The sequence below is a fragment of the Sodiomyces alkalinus genome (genome assembly GCF_003711515.1).
Source record: "Sodiomyces alkalinus F11 unplaced genomic scaffold SODALscaffold_10, whole genome shotgun sequence".
NCBI classification, from domain to species: Eukaryota; Fungi; Ascomycota; class Sordariomycetes; order Glomerellales; family Plectosphaerellaceae; genus Sodiomyces; species Sodiomyces alkalinus.
The window spans coordinates 1155011-1175070 of NW_021167088.1; the positions used below are offsets into that span (position 1 = coordinate 1155011).

The 20060-nt window shown below is 54.3% G+C and overlaps 6 protein-coding genes across 6 annotated transcripts; 2 read left to right on the forward strand and 4 right to left on the reverse strand.

Moving 5' to 3' along the window:
- The first annotated feature begins 1210 nt into the window (after positions 1 to 1210).
- Positions 1211 to 2841, forward strand: SODALDRAFT_328389 (hypothetical protein). The gene has a single exon (XM_028610677.1). It carries the CDS (start codon positions 1578 to 1580, stop codon positions 2616 to 2618), a length of 1041 nt encoding a protein of 346 aa, XP_028463811.1. The 5' UTR covers positions 1211 to 1577; the 3' UTR covers positions 2619 to 2841.
- On the reverse strand, positions 2808 to 5981 carry SODALDRAFT_328390 (BRE1 E3 ubiquitin ligase). The gene is made up of 5 exons (XM_028610678.1): positions 5655 to 5981; positions 5144 to 5287; positions 5018 to 5078; positions 3342 to 4948; positions 2808 to 3264 (listed from the first exon to the last, which is right to left on the reverse strand). Exons 1-5 carry the CDS (start codon positions 5838 to 5840, stop codon positions 3091 to 3093), a joined length of 2172 nt encoding a protein of 723 aa, XP_028463812.1. The 5' UTR covers positions 5841 to 5981; the 3' UTR covers positions 2808 to 3090.
- Positions 5982 to 6658: 677 nt separating this feature from the next.
- Positions 6659 to 8590, forward strand: SODALDRAFT_352851 (hypothetical protein; the record flags this gene model as incomplete). Its single annotated transcript, XM_028613614.1, has 2 exons — positions 6659 to 6805; positions 7217 to 8590. The coding sequence occupies 2 exons, from the start codon at positions 6659 to 6661 to the stop codon at positions 8588 to 8590; spliced, it is 1521 nt and encodes a 506-aa protein (XP_028463813.1).
- Positions 8591 to 9263: 673 nt separating this feature from the next.
- On the reverse strand, positions 9264 to 11080 carry SODALDRAFT_337204 (UV excision repair protein Rad23; the record flags this gene model as incomplete). Its single annotated transcript, XM_028612659.1, has 7 exons — positions 9264 to 9401; positions 9478 to 9972; positions 10061 to 10381; positions 10480 to 10559; positions 10627 to 10699; positions 10843 to 10890; positions 11063 to 11080. 7 exons carry the CDS (start codon positions 11078 to 11080, stop codon positions 9264 to 9266), a joined length of 1173 nt encoding a protein of 390 aa, XP_028463814.1.
- Positions 11081 to 12204: 1124 nt separating this feature from the next.
- SODALDRAFT_320474 (hypothetical protein) lies at positions 12205 to 13641 on the reverse strand (the record flags this gene model as incomplete). Its single annotated transcript, XM_028609538.1, has 1 exon — positions 12205 to 13641. One exon carries the CDS (start codon positions 13639 to 13641, stop codon positions 12205 to 12207), a length of 1437 nt encoding a protein of 478 aa, XP_028463815.1.
- Positions 13642 to 17805: 4164 nt separating this feature from the next.
- Positions 17806 to 19555, reverse strand: SODALDRAFT_328394 (1-acyl-sn-glycerol-3-phosphate acyltransferase beta). Its single transcript, XM_028610679.1, has 2 exons — positions 18398 to 19555; positions 17806 to 18284 (listed from the first exon to the last, which is right to left on the reverse strand). The coding sequence occupies exons 1-2, from the start codon at positions 19107 to 19109 to the stop codon at positions 18130 to 18132; spliced, it is 867 nt and encodes a 288-aa protein (XP_028463816.1). The 5' UTR covers positions 19110 to 19555; the 3' UTR covers positions 17806 to 18129.
- Positions 19556 to 20060: the final 505 nt, after the last annotated feature.

Consider the following 20060-nt stretch of genomic DNA (forward strand, 5'->3'; position numbering starts at 1 on the left):
GCGAGACAAAGATCAGACTGACCGAGTGAGTCGCCTTACCGATACTCGGCGAGCTGACACATCGGCGTGAAGTCAAAGGCCCCCACGATGGGCATTTACGAAGTACACGTGTATAAGGTAACCATTCGTCCTTGTCCATCGCACAACGTACTTCATAGTGTTGATGGAGTGTTCTGTTCACATGCATACATCACAGGGTAGGTATCCGCTACGGATGACAGCTGTAGGCAGGACGATGGGAAGAACAAAGAACAGGGACATCGGAACCGAATCTGATTCGGAGCACATCAATTCCGAAGTCCGAAGTCCGGACTGCCCACACCGCTCGTCTCTCAGGACATTGGTAAGGTATACGTTTACGGCCATGCCATATTTTCCGAGAGACCCAAGTAGCACACCCATTTGGCAGAAGCAAATAAAATAGAGGCGGCGTTGTTATTGTTATAGTGTGATGGTAAGGTACCTAGGTAGGTACCTTAGTTGACTGAGGTGGTCTGGCTAATAAGGTACCTATGTCATGACTCGACAACTGTGCATAGAGACGTTATCGGGATATACAAAATGGGTGTGGTACTCGGGTCTTCCAGAGCACATGGCCCCATGTATCAATGTTGTATCAATGTCCCAACATCCCGTCCCAACGATCGTATATCCATACGAATGTTAGAGTAAGCGAGACACCACAGGTAAGGTACCTGGTAGTTCGGCATATCACTATCAGGTTAGTGAATAGCGCACCGGGTTCATCGGGAGCTGTCTTGGCCCGTGGCGCATGCATTCAGTCGTCGGCCTCCACGTCGTTAGCTCACCGTTCGCACGCATACAACGTATTCAGCCCGGCCTTATGTCCGGCTCGCCAGTTGCCTACCTTATCCCCGGGTCCATGATCGTACCAACATACGTTCCAGGTGGCAACTCACTTATAGACCCAAGGTGTCGGCATTTGAAGGTGAATTATGATGAGTCGATCGATGTCTTTCGTCACGGTCTCCAGTCGCCACCCTTGTTTGAAGTCCAAATAAAATTAAAGTGGTCAAGCCTGCTCAACGGTTTCTTAGCATTGACGGCAATAAATAAATATACCTCGGTACAAAGGTATACGTGTCCCCAGACAGCAGCAACTTGGAAGTACCTTAGGTAATCACGAAGTACTTCGTGCCTTAGTTTGCGCCACACACGATTCGCGTCTTCCACCATCGTTCAACAGTTCGAGGTTCGTTCTTTGACCTCGCAAATCGTCATATCTGTCCTTTTTCTCAGACGCTATGTCAGGCGCCTCCCAAAATACCACGCTGGGTTGAAATCACCGTAGAAGAGATTACCTTCAATGCCAGAGTGTAATGTTCCTATCGAGGCCTTCAACATTGTGCTGCAGTCAACCTCGTCGACCAACTTCCTCTCATTCGTTCCGCCCGCGAACCTCGAGAACCATCAGAAGCTACCACTCTAATTTACTTGATCAGACCTCGAAACGTAGAAGAGAAACCTCGAGTAAAACTCGAGTAAACCAATACTTGCTAGCACCCGAGCCTGAATCTCGTCAACCTCGTCAACCTCGAAAACACCGACCCAAAACAATGCGATTCGACGCCTTCATCCTCCCCAAGACCCTCCTCTTCCTCCTCCTCGCCGCCCTCCCAACCGAAACAACCGCCAAAAAACCCCCCTCCAAAAATGCCATCCTCCTCTCCGACATCAAATCCCTCACCTTCCGCGGGGGCAACGCCAAGACAACCCACCGCCGCCTCCCCGCCATCCCCCAGCTCAAATGCGTCTCCTCCCGCGCCCTCTGCAACCTGCACGCCGTAGACGTCATGCGCTGCGAGAACCGCGGCGCCGGCTACGACGAAGCCGACATCCAGTGGTCCTGCTCCGCCTCCCTCCCGCCCGAGCTGCGCCTCGGCTCCACCGACGTCCTGTGCGAAGGCTACGCCGACCCCGACGACCCGTACGTCCTCCGCGGCAGCTGCGGCGTCGAGTACACCCTCGCCCTGACCGAGCTGGGCGAGCGGCGGTATCCGCATCTCGCCGGCGGCGGCGGTGGTAGTGGTAGTGGGTGGAAGAACAAAGACAGCAGCAGCAACAACAACCACAACAACAACAACAAAGAGGGATCGGATTGGGCCGCTTTCGTCTTCTTCCTCATCTTCTTCGCCGTGTTGGCGTGGATTATATATTCCGCCTGTGTGGAAGGGAACCGGAACCGGACCCTCGGCGCCCCTGGTACTAGGCGAGGTTGGGGAGGTGGTGGTGGAGGAGGAGGAGGAGGAGGAGGAGGTCCTGGCTGGCAGCCGTGGAATGACCCTCCTCCGCCATACCCTGTGACGAAGAACACACAAAGAGAAGGCTGGCGCCCTGGTTTCTGGACTGGTGCGGCAACCGGAGCTGCCGCCGGCTATTATGCTGGAAGGAGGAACAACAACCGCTTTAGTGATCGTTTAGCGGACCGGTACGACGATGGGTACAACGAGAGCCGGAGGCCTGGCTGGGGCAGCGGTTTTGGCTTAGGTGGCAGCAGCAGCAGTTCAAGGGGAAGTGGTCCATCCCGTACGTCTTCGAGCCCCAGCTCCACGTCACGACACGAGAGTACAGGGTTTGGCTCTTCCGTGAGGAGATGATCTTGGATGGTTTGTTTGGCTTTAAAACCATGGCAAGATCAATGGGCCACGTATTCACTTGCTACTCCGAAACCCCGTGCTCCTCCATCTCTCATCTCAAAAAACGAAAGGCTATGCCCCGCCCTGTCCTGGGCTCGCGACTTTGGGCTGCCTTTGTCGGCGCAAAATGAACATTATGTACATGCACATCCCTAAGGGAGGGGGGGGGGGGCGTGCAGACTCCTCTCTGACGCGAATATAAATACAAAGGGCACGGTTTCCAACCTCTGAATGCCTTCGTCTCCCCACACCATGTCGTTCCCCAAGGGCCAAGGGTATCGTACTCCCCCAAATACATATGAGAACCAAACCAGTCCAAGTGGTGAGCAAGGGGCGCTTCCTTGCTATTAAGTAAGGGTGCCGCTGTGAATGGTGCGATGAACTTCGCCTCGACCGTGGGAAGCTCAAGCAACACAGCAGGTTATCGAATGCCTTAGTGGTGGACTTGCATCGCATCCAGACGATCGAAAGCTTTGCCGCACGTGGGACATTTTCGCATTCGGTTGCTGATACGATCATCCACGCATGATCCGCAGAAGAGATGTCCACACGTTTTCAAAACGGTGTCCTTGAAGTTATTACGGCAAACCGTGCACAAAGCAAAAGTCTAATCGTGGTGTCAGCGATCGACCCAAAACGCACATCATACCGAAAGGATAAGGGGAAAAAAGCATGTATGCATACCCTAAGCATCTCCTCCTCCTCTGAAGAGTTACTCAGTGCTTTGCGCTTCCAATCATCCCTCTCCTTCTGCAAGAACTCGACCCTAGCTGTCAGGCGGGAAATCTCCGCTTCTTGTGTTGTCTGACGTTCTCTCATCGACGCAGCAGCCGAGTCTCGTGACTTGACGAGATTCGTCAACTCCGTCGCCTGCGCCTTGGACGCCTCTGCCCGACGTGTCAGTTCTGAGCTGGCTGATTCCATCTTCCTGTGTTCGTTGGTAAGAGTGGCGTTGGCCTGCCGCAGGTCGGATAGTTGCTTCTCGAGGTTACTGATGAGAAGCCTGTGCTGAGACTCCACCTCTTTCAGCTGCGCGACGATTTCTGAACTCTTCCGGTTCTGATTCCGCAAAGCCACCAATTCGCGATCCCTGAGATCTGCATCCTTACGTACGGCGAAGTATTTCTGGTCCGCCTTCTGCTTGTCGGAAAGGAGCATCGTGCAGCGGTCCTCTAGAGCAGAGAAATCCATCACTTTCTTTTGTGCTAGTGCCATGGATCTCTTATATGCCTGCTGTAGAGCAGGTAGCTCCTTGTTGATCGACTGGAAGTCCTCTCGGAGTTTCTTGTGCTTGGCCACCAGCGCTTCGAGAGGTAGCAGGTCGATCTCTTCGTCTGCATCGGCCAAGGGTTGCTCTTCGGCGGGCTTGAGTCGTTGAATCTCTAGTTCGAGCGCGGTGATCCGGTCCTCTCGTGCCGTTGCCAGCTCTTTGATCTGTTGCAAGGCCTGTTTCTCCTCCTTCTGGCTGGCTTCCAACATGTTCGCTTTCGCAAACCACTCGTCCCGTGCTGCCCGAAGACGGGTGACATCCCCGTCGCGTTCCTCCACCTGGCGTTCGAGGTCAGCAACGTGAGACTGTGCCTCTTCGTTCAGCTTGTTCCGAAAGGCGGTCCTCTCCGCCTGGAGCTTCTCTGCTTCGTCTCTTAACTGCTTGTTTGTAGCTTCCAGATGATTGATCCGCTTGATCAAGTCCTCGTTGTAGATCTTGAACTGCTTGAAAACGTCGGTTCGGATGTAGTCCTCGTCGGTCAGATTCTCGCGCCGTGCCTTCAAGGAAGAATTCTCTTCTTGCAACGACTGGATCTCCGTCTGCACGGCATCTAGCTGTTCCTTCTGCTTCGCCAAGACCGCTGATGCCTCCTCAAGTTTGCATTGCGTCTCGGCTGCGTTCCCGTTGGCGCCAGCGGCGTCACCCCCATTCTCACCCGATGGTGGTTGCGTCGCGTTGGCTAGAAACCGCTGCTCCAGTTTTTGCACCTGGGCACTTCTCAATCGCTTTTCGCGCCTTTCCGCTTTGAACCAGTCAAGGGTCTTCTTATTCAAATCCTCGGAAAGTTGCTGATTCTCGTGGTGCGCGCGATCTAGCTGAAGGAGGTAATTCTTCTGTTGAGCGAGGAGAGAGGCGACTCTGGACTCTAACTCGGCAACATTGGGACTGATCTCGCCTCGCGAGTTGGCAATGCGTTGGACCACTGTCTCAACTCGCTTGCGCAAGATTTCTGTTCTTTCGTTAAGATGTTGCTCGAAGCTGGGGATGTCCTTGAAGCTGGTTCCAACAATATACGGAGGTTCTATATTTATATGTGTCAGACCGCACGCGCTTCCTGCACTGCACGGGAGTAGCGGTAAATAGAACGCACCTGTTGGTCCTTTCAGTGGGGGAAGTGTCGGATCAGCGAGCAGCTCCATGTGTTCCAGAACCTACGCCCACGTCAGCTTTTGGTCGTCATAGCTGGGATGTAATCAAGATGAGGAAAACTACTGACTTGCTCCCACCAAGCTTCGATAAGTCGAATGTGATCGTCGCGGTAGGTAACATGATTCTGCAGTTGGTCGACGCGAGACTCGAGCTCCGCCTTATCACGTTTTGCTTCTTGGAATGCTCGGTATATCGCGCCTTTTTGATAATTCTACCGCCCAGCATCAGCGCGTCGTTCATCGGACACGAAAAGTTGTGATAGCAAAGGGACGTGTCTGGGGATGGGGTAATGTGTCGGTCGGAAAATGAGGAATGAATATGAGTTGTCTGACAACGGCGAATTGCTATCGGCTAGGGAGCCGCGCATGATCGTCGAGGCTGTGAGCGTGATTGCCCCCTTCAGAAAAAGAAAGGGAAAAAAGGGTTCAACCAGGGGCCCACACGAGAACCACGCCACAGAGCCGATGGATAGGGAGAATCCAGTGCAAAATCACTGGCGAATGAGTCGATTGTTGGGATGACTCGAAGAAAGCGGAAGGGGAAACGGGATGCGTTGGTCGTGACGCCCGACGACTCACCTCAATCCAGTATTCCTCGGGTTGGTCATTGGAATCGGTTTTAGACTTGTTGCCATTCAGGCTTTGATGACGCTTGCTCGGCGGCGCGAGATCATCGGCGTTGCTGACGGCCGGTCGCTTCCTTTCCTCCATCTTGGGCAAGGAAGCAAGCCGGGGCGAAGCGGATGGGGTAGTGGCTACAGGCATGAGAAAGGTAAAGGGAGGGTCGAATCATAGAGAGAGGCAATGCTGAGCAACGATGGGACGTATCATCTGTCGAGTAGCTGGTAGCTGGTAGCTGCGCGTGGGTGTGGGTGTGGGTGTGGGTGTGGGTGTGAAAAAGGGGGGGCTGAAGATCCAAAGGGTATCGTGTCGTTGCCAGGCCAGTTAGGTATGTGGGTGTTTGGATGATGAAAACGTTTGATCTGAGAACAAGGAAGAAGGAGTTGAATTTTCGAGGTTGAGGCGTCCTCCTTGGGAGAGACCAAGACGTGTTCCCAAATTGGATTAGCGTCATTCCGACCGTATCTGTACCTAAGGTATCGAAGGTACGGAGGTACTTTGTCATCTTATCAGTGCAGTCGCGTCAGAGTGGAAGCCCCGCACCAATTCACCTGCCGGTTAAGCTCCGGAGGAAGATGCACATGCTGCAAAGTATCTGCGCGTGTTCTTTCCTTCCCCCCCACCCCTCCCCTCCCCACACATCCCACCATCTTGCCTGCAGCCTGCACGGAGTACACCTGGGCTTTTCAGGACTTTCTTCACCAGTAATTTCTCACGTCGCTTTCCCTCTTCATAACCGAACATCGCGAGTTCTCAAGGTGACGCAGCCATTGTTCCACTTGACGCTCAACATATCAAGCGTTTTTGACCTTGAATTTCAACCATCCCACAGTGGTCCTTGGCAGTATAACGCAAACATTGCCAACTCAGACAGACGCCCTGCCATGTAGCGAACATCGACTGGGACATTACTCCGAACTTTTTCTCTCCCCTACCGATAAACATTCCGCAAACCCGCCGCCATGAGCTCGATGATGAAGAAGAAGACTGGGCCGGGCTTTAAGCCTACGGCCCGTCCACGTCGACCTGGCCCGACGCCCTCACAACCATCCAAATCTCCCGACGTACCAACTGTTGCCAACGATGCTTCTCCCGGCATTGGGGCCACAGTATGGGCCAATGCAACTGGGCCGGAGTCCTCTCAGTCCGATAATAAGCAAATATCTCAGAATGTCGGCCTATCCACCTCAGAACAAACAACTTCGGGTTCGATGCCCCCTGTCGAAACATCGCCGAGCACAGCAAGATCTGCACACCAAGGACATGGGACGGGTGGAATTGGCCAAGGTACTACACAAGGCGACGTTTCGGACAACCGGTTACCAGATACACGCTCTCAAGACAACGCGATTTCGTCAGAAGGAAGAAATATTCCGAGAATACCCTCCATACCGAGGACGGCCGATGTAGACCGTTCTTCCGCAGCGACAGGCCCTACGCAGCAACACAAACGTGCTGTACCAACACCGGCGAATGAGGCCCCTCAGATTATACCGACAGGCTTCCTACGTTCCACGCAGTCTAGAGAGACATCTTCTGCTGATGTGGCAGCACCTACCACGGAGCTCACATCAGTAGGCACGAGCGCAACGCCAGACGTACAACCTCGAGCCGATTCAATCGCCCGGAGAACACCAGCAGATAGCGTGCGAGGAGAAAGAACGGATACGTCCACTCCAGACGAGGGAAGCGGAGAGAACGGCGAGGCGGGTCAAGATGGTGAGGTGCCCGAAGGCGACCGTTCGCAGCCACCGAAGAAACGCCGACAAACCAGGCCGAAGACTGGCGAGGGTGAGGCAGGGGAGACAACCCAGTCCCAGCGGAAACCCCGAAAGAGGAGCCAGCTATCCACGGAAGGCGAGGAAGGCGGCGGCGAGGGCGCCACCAGGACGAGGAAGCGGAGAGACCGCTCCGCCACTCCCGAAGATGCCGAGACCCAAAGGGTGGACGGTAGTAAACTCACGCTGCAGGATCTCACCAAAGACTTGCGCATCGGCAAGAAGTTCAGTCGGCACGACGAGCTGCTCCAGCGGGAACGCGAACGGCTGCTCAACAAAAGGCAAAAGAAGACACCAGGGGAGACAAGCGAAGCCGCGTCGAGGACCTCAACGCCGGCACCACCACCACCAGCACCAGCACCAGCACCACCACCGTCGTCGTCGTCCCAAGGTCCCGCACCGGTTCCCGAACCCGAACCGCAGGCCGAGCTGGAGCCGCTCGGCCCCCGCTTCATCCAAGTCGACGGCCAGATCGTGCTCGACCAGAGCTCCCTGACGCTAGACCGGCACGCGCGCGAGCAGCAGCGGGCGCTCGCGGCGGGCGAGTCGCTCGTCGAGGAAGAAGAGCACGAGTTCAGCCGGCTGACGACGAGCAACAGCTTCCGCACGGGGTCCAAGCTGCGCGGGCCCAACCTCTGGAACGAGGAGGACACGGAGCTCTTCTACCGCGGGCTCGGCATGTTCGGGACCGACTTCCAGCTCATCGCCAACATGTTCCCCGGCCGCAGCCGCCGCCACGTCAAGATGAAGTTCAACCGCGAGGAGCGCGTCAACCCGGGCCGCATCCACCTCGCCCTCGTCGGCCAGAAGACGGTCAAGATCGACATTGAGCAGTACAAGTCGTGGACCGGCGCCGAGTACCGCCCCGTCGAGGAGATCATGGCCGAGCACAAGGCCCGACAGGCCGAGCATGACGCCCTGGCCCGCCGCCAGGTCGAGGAGAGGGCCGAGGAGATGCGCCGGAAGCGCGAGGCCCTGTTCGCCGACGGTCCGGCCCAGGGCGAACCCGGCGACGAGGCTGGGAGGAAGAAGAAGAGGACCAAGAAGAAGGATAAGATGAACGATCCTAGCATGTACGGTGAGGTCGTCGAGGAGACCATGGTTGGTGACGTCTAGTTAGTGGTGGCGGAGGTTAACATCGTTATTCTGCGTACAGTTGTAAGGGGGGGGCTCATGTGGTTCACTGGGGGCGTTTTCAAGGGTCGGATTCTACGACGCGTTCTGGGGCGGTGGCATATTGAGGACAAGACGGACGGTGGCTTTGGGGGGGAAACGGGGGGGCGGAGCTGTTTTGATACCCGGTTTGACTCTCCGAGGATGGACTGGCGCGTTAACCCTTTGCTGCTAGGAATGAGCAGACCACCGTATAAGCTGAGCTCTGGATATGCTTGTTCTGCGGATTCCATCGTCGCGAATGTCTCATCATGATGTGGATGTCATGGTCTAACGGGGAACGCGTAGAACGGACTATGATAAACCGGCAGGGCAGATTCATAATCAGTCTCCTTGATGTACTGGTATCCTCCTTTCTCGTTGTTGCCCTAATTGGTGGCAGACGAGCGTGCGCAAACTTTCATGGAGTGGCTATCAGAAAGGAACCCTGAAGAAGCAACTGCCGCAAATTCGACCCTACGTGGCAGCGTACAAAAATGGATAGATACCCTCTCCCTGGCGAGGCGTATCCCTAAAGCCACAAGGACAAAGCCATGGTGCCCAGTGGCCCTTTCCGTTGGTGGAATCCAGCGCGCAAACCTTCGTAGAATTCATTAAACGCCGTGTCTCGATCCATTTAGTTGTTCCCTCCCTGGGGTCTGTCATCGTCATCGTCTGGTTGGTCGAAAAGGAAGTTCGCGGCAAGCTCCTCATTTTTGTCGCAGGCAAAGTAGGCTTGGATGGCTTGATCGCGGTCGAAACCCAGACCACAGAGCTACCGTAATTATCATGTTAGCTTCTGTGCGATACGAGGAGCGAGGTGGGGGTTTAGTATGGGGGGAAAGTCTTACGCGGTCGATCGCATCCCGCTCCTCCTCTGTCACGCTAATAGCCTGAGCACCTGGAGGCAGGGGAACATCGTCATCGCCTTCCTCGCTGAGGAGCTCGATGAACCGTTGAGGGTGGGCGGCAATCAGTTGGGCGAGCTGTGGGTTGCCTGCACCGAGCTGCTGAAGAATAGGCTCGAGCATCTGCGGCTGTTGCTGGACGACCTGACGGAGTTGTTGGAACTGGGCGTTGTGGCGCAGGAAATCCAGGCCATTGCCAGCGCCACCGGTCTGAGCAGCGGCATCGCCCAGACTGGCAGCACCGCCGGCGGCGCCTCGTCCAGCAGTGCTCCGCTGAGCAGCAAGATCGAAGAGGTTCACATTTTCATTATCGTTATTGCCGGAGGGCGCGGCGGGCTGGGCGGCGGCGGCGGGGACGGCGGCGGCGGCGGCGGCGGGGGGGGGCTGAGGAGGCTCGTCCTGACGTTGCCGTTCTTGTTGGATGTTGTCGGGGATGCCCTAGTCAAGAGGAAGAAAAACAATATAGGTTAGGCACGTTACGGCGCCCTGGGTAGCATGTGTGGTAGTGTGGTAGTGGTAGCCTTACAGTCAGCAAATACTCGACGGCACGGTCGGGATTGTAGAAGGCAGCGCGGAGAGCGGCGTCAATCTGGGTCCGCTCGAAACCCATAGCCTCCATGTTGGCAATCACCTCGCTGCGCTGAGTGCCCATAACAAGGCCGGGGTCAGCGGGGGCGGCTTCGGATCTAGCAGCAGGAGTCGGGGTGGAAGGCGGGGCTGCCTGGCTCGAGGCTTGAGGAGCGGCAGGGGGGGCAGGCGTGGCAGCGACGGGCTGGGCCGGGGTAGCAGGGGCAGCAGAGGAGGAGGCAGCCGGGGCGGCCGGGGCGGCGGCAGGCTTGGGCTTGGGCTGTTTTGCGAAATGGTCAGCAGAGGGTACAAAGAAAAGAATACCAAAGGGAAGAAAAGAAAAAAAGAGAAAAAGGTAACCGCGCTCAGCTTACTCACCTTGTTGACCATGCAGACAACAAAGCCCTTTTCCTCGATCTTGTATGATTCAACAGTGTCCTCATCCTTGAGAATCTTGCCTAGTGAGATTTGTCAGGTTGAATTTCCCCCGCCAAAGATGACGATAGCAGCCTGGACCACGCTTACCAGAGTAGATGAGCTTCTGGTCCTTAGCCTCCCATCCCTTCTCCTGTGCAATCTTCTCCTTCACGCTAGAAATCTGTGAAAGGTCAGTCGCAAGCCGGAGGAAACAAGATGCTCTGAGTCGAATGCCAAGTCGTGGCAAAGGGACAGAGGAGCGCTCTCGGTTTTTCGCTCGCAAGGGGGGGGGGGGGGGGGGGGGGGGGGGGGGGGGCGACGTACAAGGTCGGTTGGTTCGAGGTCAAGCGTGAACTTGTGTTGTTTAAGATCCTACACAAAAGCAGTAGTTGTAAGCAACGGTACGGACGAAATGCGAGAAGAGCGACAAATATTGGAAAATGGAAGGCTCGCGATATGCTGAGGTATAAAATGGTACAGCCTCTAAGCTGGAGCCAGAATGGTGGCATGTGGCGGGGAAAAGGACAGAGGAATAGCTCCCAACCTTGAAGGTGACCTTCATCCTGGCGGCTGGGTGCAGCTGAGGCTGCGCGAGTACTGGAATATGTGTAGAGATTATACGAGTAGAAATAGATGAGAAAATAATATCACGACGCAATCGACAATATAAAAAGAACCCCAAATAGACGGTCGGGACTTTGGCGTGTAAAGTACCTTAGGTCGCGAGAAGTTTTGCTATGTAGGTGGGAGGAAGAGATGACGAAGTGAGGGTGCCTGAAGCCTGCTCAAGAAGTGAACAGAGAGGTCAGGGTAATAATGGGAAGGTGGGGTTGGGGTTGGGGTTGGGGCTGGTGCACTCAATGTCTACCCCACCTTGTTTAGGTTCTCTCGCTACTTCCGTGGGTTGATTAATCAAGCGGTCTGGTTAGTCACAATGGGAGTACTCTCACAAAGGTTGAAATCTTATGTAAGGTACCTACGTACCATGCTTGGGAGGGGAAATGTGGCTGTGCGCATGATGGTCGTTGAAGTTTCATCACAACATGTAAATATACCTTACCGAGTAAGGTAGGTAGCTCTCTAGGTACCTTAAGGTATGGTATCTTGGGGAGGGCAGGAGATGATGAAATATTTGTAAAATGATTTCTCTAGTATTAGTTTTCTCATAGCAGAGTCCATCATTCATTTCTGTCCAAACGTTTATACATGAACTTGCCGCTTACTTTTTGTGTTTGTAACAGTATTAAAACGGGCTGGTAATGATTCCTACTCAGCCAGTACCTTATAGAAGTCTTTCTTTTCAGCAGGACCTTTGCTGTTGAGATGTCTCTTTCCCCCGCCCTTTTTGTCCATGTCCTGACCCTGCCTAATCCTTAACTGCCGTCTAACCGCCTGTTTCTTTTACCACGCCCCTCTCTCATCCATCGTCAAAGGAGATGGGCACTTGTCTAAATCAACGCCATGCTAAGCAAACCCGGCTTCCAGTGGTATCAATCCTCGACCCGTCCGTCATAACCTTTCACTCCCTTCATACAACCCAATATGTCCAAAACAAAACAAACAAACACATAAAAAAGGAAATACGTCATAAAGAGCCTCTTGGCGTGGCATGTCTCCCGCCGCGGGGGGGGGGATCAGTCCTGTTCCTCCTCCTCCCAAGGCATGATCAGATCGACTGCCTAAACGCTACCGCTGGTCATTCTTGCCAGCCGTCGTGGTCGCCGCTCCGTCCTTCTTCTCCACCACCACCACCCCCACCCCCACCTTCAGCTTTCGGCTCTCGTACACACCCAAGCTCGACCTCGCACCCGCGCTCAGGATCCATTCGGGAATAGGAGGCGTCATGACCCTTTCGCTCGTCGCCTCCCCCTCCCCCTCCCCCTCCCCGGCCTCCTCCTCCATCTCCATAACCGAAGCCGTCCTGCTGAACGTGTCGAAGCTGTTCTTCTTGCTGGACAGGCCGGGCCCCCCGTGCGTGGTGGGCAGGCTGCCGCTGCGCATGCGCCGCGCGCTCTGCCGGTCCGAGATCACCCGGCCGGCATCGGGCGCCGCCGTCACTACCGTCCCGGGGGTGACGTTGGGGGGTGGGATCGGCGAGTCGGTCCGGAAGAGCGGGTGGATGTGCGCTTCGCCCGGAGGTTCCGGGAGGGACGGGTCGCGTTGGGGTCGTCTGGCGGGGCTGTAGCTCCTGCTCCTGCGGCGCACGCCGGGCGGCGGGAGTTCGAGGTCCTCCACGGTTGTTCCGGGGCCGGCGACTTTGCTGGTGGTGGGGCTGGCCGGGATGGGTTCGAGGAAACGGTGTGGTTGTGTGGGCGTTGCCGAGCCCTGGGCGGCGCTGAGGCGGCTAGGGAGGTGGTCCATGCCCGGAACGTCCCACGAGTCGAAGCTGTCTACGGTCATGGTGCTGCCTTCTCTGTATGATTGCGAGTCGAACGAGTGGGTGTGGTTCTTCTCTCGCAGTGAAAGGAGCCGGGTCCTGGAGGTGATGGAGCGAGCGGCGTAACTAGAATTCATCGTCTCTGCTGCTGACTTGCCGCTGCTCGATGGCGGAGGGGTGGGGGAAGACTCCTTCGCGGTGGAATCCATAGGGAAGACCTGTACCTCGATGGTGCGGCTGTATCGAACGGCTTTGATGTTCGCCTGAAGCCGATTACCGTACTCTTCCCTTCTTCCTCGTCCGGTCATCGTGGACTTGCTGCTGTAGAGCGAAATGATGAACAAGAGCTGGCAAAGGACGCTCACGCCCAGAAGGACAGCCGAGATGATCAAGAGAGTGGCCCGGCTGGCGCCCAGGATGGAAAGGGCCGAGCCGGCTCGTGCATTGCCGAGCATAACGGTAGTGGCGACGGAGGTGGCGGCTGCCAATGCGCAGAGAAGAGCGCTGACCCCAGACAACATCCTAAATTGGCGGATCGAACCATTACGTCTCACGACGCGGAACAGTCCCAACCCCAGAACAACCAAAAGAACGCCATCCAATGACCCTGACACAATCGACGTGATGCGAACTGACGGGGCTCGGGCGAGGTGGACGGCAAGGATCAGGTGAACGGCCAGCATGGCGGCCGTGGAAAGACAGGCGACTGTACCCGCCGCCAGGGGCAGAAGCCGAAGAGCGTGCATCTTTTCGCAGGTCGATACTTTTCGCGATACTTTTCGGAGTCCCTTTGAGAGGCTGATATAGTGGTAGCGAGGGGTCTTGAGGCGGGTATTTCAAGACAGGCAAGACAAAACCCAGGGAGCTTTCGCCCCCGGCTCCCCAAGACTCAGTGTGCGGATGTCTAAGATGGTAGTGGGATATGCAGTCGACGGCGACGCAGTTGATGAAGAGAAGTGGGCGGTCAAAAGATCAGTTGTCGACAGACGGTCCGTGTCAGTGTAAAAGAGCGGCGGTTTACGAGCAGTATACAGGGGAACAACTATGGTTCCCTCCTCGAGTTGGATTCTGCGTGTATGCGATTCTCGAGATTACTCCGCAAAGAAGGACCGAGATGGGGGCCGTATGTAAGTGGCTGTAAGGCTATTGCTATTTTCGTAACGGGAGTGTTGTTGGTTGGATGAGGGAGTGAATAAGCGAGAGAATCCGTGAGCATCGAAGGAAGCAAACAAGAAAACGAGAGACTACAGTAAGTAGGATTTTTTGGGGGGGGGGTTTTAGGAGTAGGAGGCGGATCCGGCAAGGGATGGAAAGGAAGGGAGAAGAGAAAGATGACGAGCCAACGGTAGAAGACGATCAGGCAGGCGGAAGGGAGGGGGCAACCAGACGGTTAAAAGTTGGGATGGGGAAGCGGAGGACGATGCATACAACTTATGGGTATTACCAAGAGGTACCTACTCCGTACCTTATTAAGGTACCTTAGTTTGGGCAGGACCCGGACCCAGACCCGGGCGCGTTTTCTTTTCTTTCTTTTTTTTTTCTTTTCCTTTTTTTTTTCTTTTCCTTTTTTTTTTCTTTTCCTTTTTTTTTTCTTTTCCTTTTTTTTTTCCTTCCTCCTCACCATCCTTGTACTCGGTACAACGGTAGGTACATACAACGTAAAGGCAGGCAGGCATTGGGTAATATCTGGGCGATGCTTCGATCTGGGACATGGTGGAGAGTTGAGCCTGTGGACGAATAGAAACCGATGGCGTCTTCCCAGAGGGGAGGAATCGTTCACGGCTTTCCACGACAGGGGTTTGGGCGACCAGGGGGGGTTATGGGCTATGACAATGGGATGGATGATGCTGTGGGTGAGCGGGAGTCGGGGTCGGGGCCCGAAAAACAGAACACCAGAACCTGACAACGAATACCGGTAGAGTACCTAAGGTAGCAGGGACGTGGCATCTAGGAGGCCATGGCATACATACAGGTACAGGTACGGCACCCATCCTTGTCTGCATTGCATTTTAGTACGGATATTGGTGAAGCGTTGCTTATTAGGTCGGTATTCGTATTTTTGGAAGAAAGCGGATCATGTCTCTTCGCCTTTTCACTCTCACATCGGCTCTTCTTTGTCTTCTTTCTCTTCACGAATATGTAATACTTTCTTCTTCTTGTTTTTCCCTCTCCCATTTACGTAAGGTAGTACATCCAATGTTACGAGGTTACCTTGGACAATCTAATATATGTGGTACCGTGGTACCGTGACGATACGATGAGACACTGCAGGTGGTGATACGTGGACGAAGCAACTCATGATATATATCTCAGTGCTACACGTTATATTCTCTTCTCTTGCTGGTTTCTTGAAGCTCTCGTATCAATCCAACATCGCTGTGCAGAGGAATTACTCAGTACCTAGTAGCTGGTTACAAGGTCGTGATACGGCAAATGCCGTCCGAAGACTGGTTTACACATGCAGCGACGGGTGAGAAAAAGAGGGGCATCGAGGCGGTGCGGTGCGGTGCGGTGCGGTGCGTCAGCGTATTCAGTCTGTTCCTATTCGCAGCCCCTTGACTTTCCCCGTCTCTCCCCGCCTTTGCCTCGGCTGTTCCAAATACAGCAATGCGGTTGTCGGGGTGAGAGGATAACAATGCAAAAACAAAGAAGAAGAGAAAAAAAAAGGAAAAAGGAAAAAACCACGCATGGTCCACAAACCAATTTCAGCTCCTTTCATAACGTGGACTATTAAGGTGAGACGCCCGTCCGAGCGCTGCCCCAGCCGTCCGCACTTCCGCAACACTACTCCACGCGATCCCGTTCTCTCTGCCGTGATGCGCTACCACCGAGCTTGTACCTGCATTTAGGGCTCCTGTCTGACCTGGTGGATACTTACTCCGTACGGTGCTTCGGATTTGTTGACGTGCGTCCATACACTGTACAAAAGGTGCACGGAGTGGAGATTCCAACGTACGTCTTGGACGGATGGGGTGAGCCTCCCGTCTCCTTCCTGATGAGGCACTCACACCTTGCTTGGGTTTCTACGCCCACGTGGAGTCCTCCTGGCCTAGAAGCTGGTGACGGCTCCAAATGGTTCAACTTTCCCATGATGCGAAATGCCGATCCATTGGTCTGGACCGATGAAGAAAGTTGAGTGATTTGTTGAGTGGTCTTACAAATATTTGACTTGGGCCCTTTCATTTAAAGTTAGGGCTTCAATTTATTACCAAGCATGTTTTTGGGTTCCTTCGGGAATATCGCGATAATGTGTTGGGTTGTTTTGACGAACGGGGGTCTGTTAATTAAACCCAAACCCCCGTTCCGACGGATTCAACGTCCTTGGTCGCGGCATCGTCAGTCATCATGACGTCGATTCTGCATGAAAACCGGTGTGGGTGATGATTTCAGGCACACAGGCGAGAGCGTTGCTGGAAGCCGTTCCCGAAAACCTGGATCGGTTGGTAACTCGAGAGGGGTAAGTGCTTCAGAAAACCATGCTGTCAACCGTCAATGCGGTCGAATAAAACTGTGTTCATGGTGAGAGGCGAAAAACGGAAGAAGATGGCAATTCTCCGCTTCATTGACCGTATCTACTCGATCAAATCAACCTCTTTTTTGTAAAAGCCACCAGCCTACAAAGACATGTGGAAGTTCGAGGTCAATGAGTGGGTCTTCGAACTACAACATACGTTCAGATGTTGGCCATTCACTTCCTCGGATTATAAGCATTATAAGACGCGCAGATGCGATCCTCGGATCAATCAACGCCTCTTCGGCTAGGCTGAAAGAGGCTGGACAACATTGTATTTTCTGCTAGGCGTTGTTTCCCCTCTCTCGCACCGATTTATACAAGAGAAACTTCATCGTTGACTCTCGGTATGATATCACGCCCGTGGGAAACCCCCTTGCTGCCCCGGGAGATCTGGTGGGATTTGTGAAGGACTTACCAACTGTGGATCCGGCGACGAATGGTCTCCTGAACCACGAAAACGAGCAACGGCGGATAGAGCACGGGGAGTATATCGGGCTGGCGGGTGGGCAGAAGTGGCAAGGGACTTTGACAGCCATTTGTCCACAATGCTTGAAGATCCAGATGTTCAGAACCTTGCGCACGTCTAGCTCTACCTGTGTCCACCGGCTCGATGCCATCTGATCAGTGAACTAGCGGTTCCGCCTTATTAACCCTTAACTTGTCTGTCTACGGTTGATGCCTCCACTCCATGCTTCTAATTTTTTCCATCACACCATGGTCGATATCCCGTCCACAATGTGTAAGGTTTCCCACTCGTGTGAAATACCGAACGTCCGGACTGATATCAAGTGTCTGTCTGGATTTGGACTGACGGATGTATACGAAGTATGGATACAAAAGCTCTCCGACTGGTCACCCTCTAGTATGAGTGCGGAATAACATAACTGTTCTACCCGACTGCGTTGTTTGGTGGAATGGAGAACCAAAAGTACGGAGTGCTTCGCACTCCGTAGAACTGGCCCCGGAACCATTCCCTGCAACTTGCCGCCCTTGAATGCCGGCATCATTAGGCGCGGGGCTTGGGAACTAACTGGAAGAAGAGTTAAACTTCTGGCCACTAACACATCAATACATATACGTCATTTCGGACCGGGAGGCACGCCGTTCATGTGTTAATTAGCCGGCTAGTGCTATGCGCCGATTGGAATGTTCGCGTCGCGCGTCCAGTCTGCGGTCGTCTAGGGGACACGCATTCATGAGTAGAAGCTCACTCCTGCCGCAGGCTGCGAAGCATCTGCTGGGCAGAGGAAAGAACAAAAAAGCAACAGAAATAGTTTCGGTACTGTGACTATCACTTAACTGTGAACACTTCACGTCCAATGAATGGCCCAAATACGTAGGCCCAGCTCTCAACCATACGAATCCAGGAAGACCAGAAGATTTGGGGAAAAGAAAGCATCCATCAAACTAGAAATGTATTCAAAAGGCTACGTAATATCAAACCACCTAAGATTCTACGCTCTTCGCCAAAAAAACTGTCATGGATGACAAGTCGGGAGAAAAAGTCACCCCTCATTTGCCGCCAGAGACTGGAAGAGAGAAAGCATCCTCTATAGGGGTATCAAGATGCCCATATCATGCTCATGCCCGACTTTCGAGCTATGCCGCCGTGCCCCCCCTGCCAACGCCTTGGGAACATTCTTTACTAACATGACGCGGTCGGAATTTGACCGACCTCGCTTGTTGAAGTGACCTATGCGGTCTATGCGACCGGTGTGCCCTATGTGGTGCTGTTGGCAGCAGGCACGGCCATGGGACGGCCCTGTGCTTTCTCGGTCAAGGCAACCAACTCTTTCAGCATCAATTCCCGTGTTGTGTTTGTCAGCGCGTCGACATCGGCGGCGGTAAGACCAGTGGTGGGGATGGGATCCAAGACTGCAGGTTTTCGCTCGTCAGTACATGTCGTTACAACGCTTCTTTGCAAGGAGAAAAAGAATAATATCCAAAGAGACCGCCGGGGGGGGGGAATTCTCTTCAAGGTGGTTTACCTTTGACGGGGATGCGTCCAGAGTTAAAAACGAGGCCCTTAACCCAGAGAACGTGACTATAGTTGGCAACGACGCAAGGGACGATGGGAACGCCAGCCTGGACGGCGAGATGGAACGCGCCCTTCTTGAAGGGGAGGAGGATAGGATCCTTGGCGTAGCTGCGGGTGCCCTCGGGGAACATGTAGACGCTCTGGCGCCGCTCCCTGATCTGGCTGGCGGCACCAGCCATGGCATCGCGGGCGTCCTTGGCGTTCTTGCGGTCGAGGAAGATGGTGCCGCTGAGGGACATGAACCAGCCGAGGAAAGGTATGTTGCGGAGCGAGGCCTTGGCGGTGACGCTGCAGTATTTGGGGAAGAGGCAGCCGAGCATGAGGACGTCGAGCTCGGTCTGGTGGTTGCCGACGAAGACGGCCGGGCGGGTGGTGTCGAGGATGTTCTTCGGGTCGTCCATCTCGAAGGTGACACCCGCGGTGAGGAGCATGGCGTGCTTGAAGCTCCGGCCAACGGCCCATTGCGAGATGCCCGGCTCGCCGACGAGGCGGAGGAAGATGGAGGCGAAGACGCCGTAGAGGGCGCAGATGATCAGCGATATGTAGGACGCAAGGATGCGGGCGACGAAGGCCGCCCGCGGGACTACGAAGGACAGCATGTAGAGGCCAACGGTGAGACCGACGTAGCCCACGAGGAAGTTGTAGAGGTAGCCCAGGGCCATGGCGGCTACGTTGGCCGGTAACTGCCGGGACTCGAGGCGAAGGTGAGGTCGGGCTCGACTTTGTCTTTTTGTCTTTCTTTGGAACGAGGCTTTCGGGTTGTCGGACGCTGTCCTGGTGGCTTCAAGGCCTCGAGCACTGGGGGTGGGGGTTTCGACGAGCAGGACAAAGGGGCGGGGCACGGGATAAAGAGGACGGAGAAGAAGGGGAGGACAAGCCCTGTGAAGAGAGATTGCTAGTACATATACATCAAAAAGAAAGAAAGGCGTCGCAAAACAGAAAGAGGAAGCAAGACAATGCCATATGCGAAGAGAAGGCAAGGCGTTGCTTTGAGGCTGGCTGAAAAAAGAACAGAGGACGAACTCGCACACCGACACCGACCAGGTGGCTCAATGTGGCTTAATTGGTGGGACAGCTGTACGGAGCAAGTCAGTCACCGGCTTGACCGATGTACGAATTACGAAGTATCCATACAGGATTTTTGGTGGGATAGAAGATCGAGAGAGCAGACTTTCATTGGCTTTTTACCCTCCACATGACGATGTTGTGCCGAGGTGCAGTCTCCACTTTCCCCAACAATAGTGACAACAAACCCACTAAAAAGGTACCTGGAACATAACACCAGTGAAATGATTACTAAAGAACAGGAGTGTGTTCCAAGCCACCTCACTCAATGTGAGGCTATCGGACATGTCACGCCGCAGAGCATACACCAACCAAATAGTGAAGCTGTTCGTGGTGAATGGAGATCTTAGTTGGCTAGCTGCTAACTTTATGTTGAATTTGAAAGAACTTAATGTAATCTTTTTTGACTGATGTTGACTAACACATGTCTTCGAGGGTCTCTCATACGAAGTACCTAGGTACTGAACTGGAGTATCTTATCGTAGTATCTTATCGTAATCGTGACTCGAGCTTAGTCAACCCTAGTGTCCTAGCTTTGTGCAACGTCG

Coding starts and splice junctions, on each gene's coding strand:
- SODALDRAFT_328390 (XM_028610678.1), bottom strand. CDS start 5,840: ATGCCTGTAGCCACTACCCCATCCGCTTCGCCCCGGCTTGCTTCCTTG. Junction 5,288..5,654: donor CCGAGGAATACTGGATTGAG/GTGAGTCGTCGG, acceptor GCTGGGCGGTAG/AATTATCAAAAAGGCGCGAT. Junction 4,949..5,017: donor CCCACTGAAAGGACCAACAG/GTGCGTTCTATT, acceptor ATATAAATATAG/AACCTCCGTATATTGTTGGA.
- SODALDRAFT_328389 (XM_028610677.1), top strand. CDS start 1,578: ATGCGATTCGACGCCTTCATCCTCCCCAAGACCCTCCTCTTCCTCCTC.
- SODALDRAFT_328394 (XM_028610679.1), bottom strand. CDS start 19,109: ATGGCCCTGGGCTACCTCTACAACTTCCTCGTGGGCTACGTCGGTCTC. Junction 18,285..18,397: donor TGGACGCATCCCCGTCAAAG/GTAAACCACCTT, acceptor GAAAACCTGCAG/TCTTGGATCCCATCCCCACC.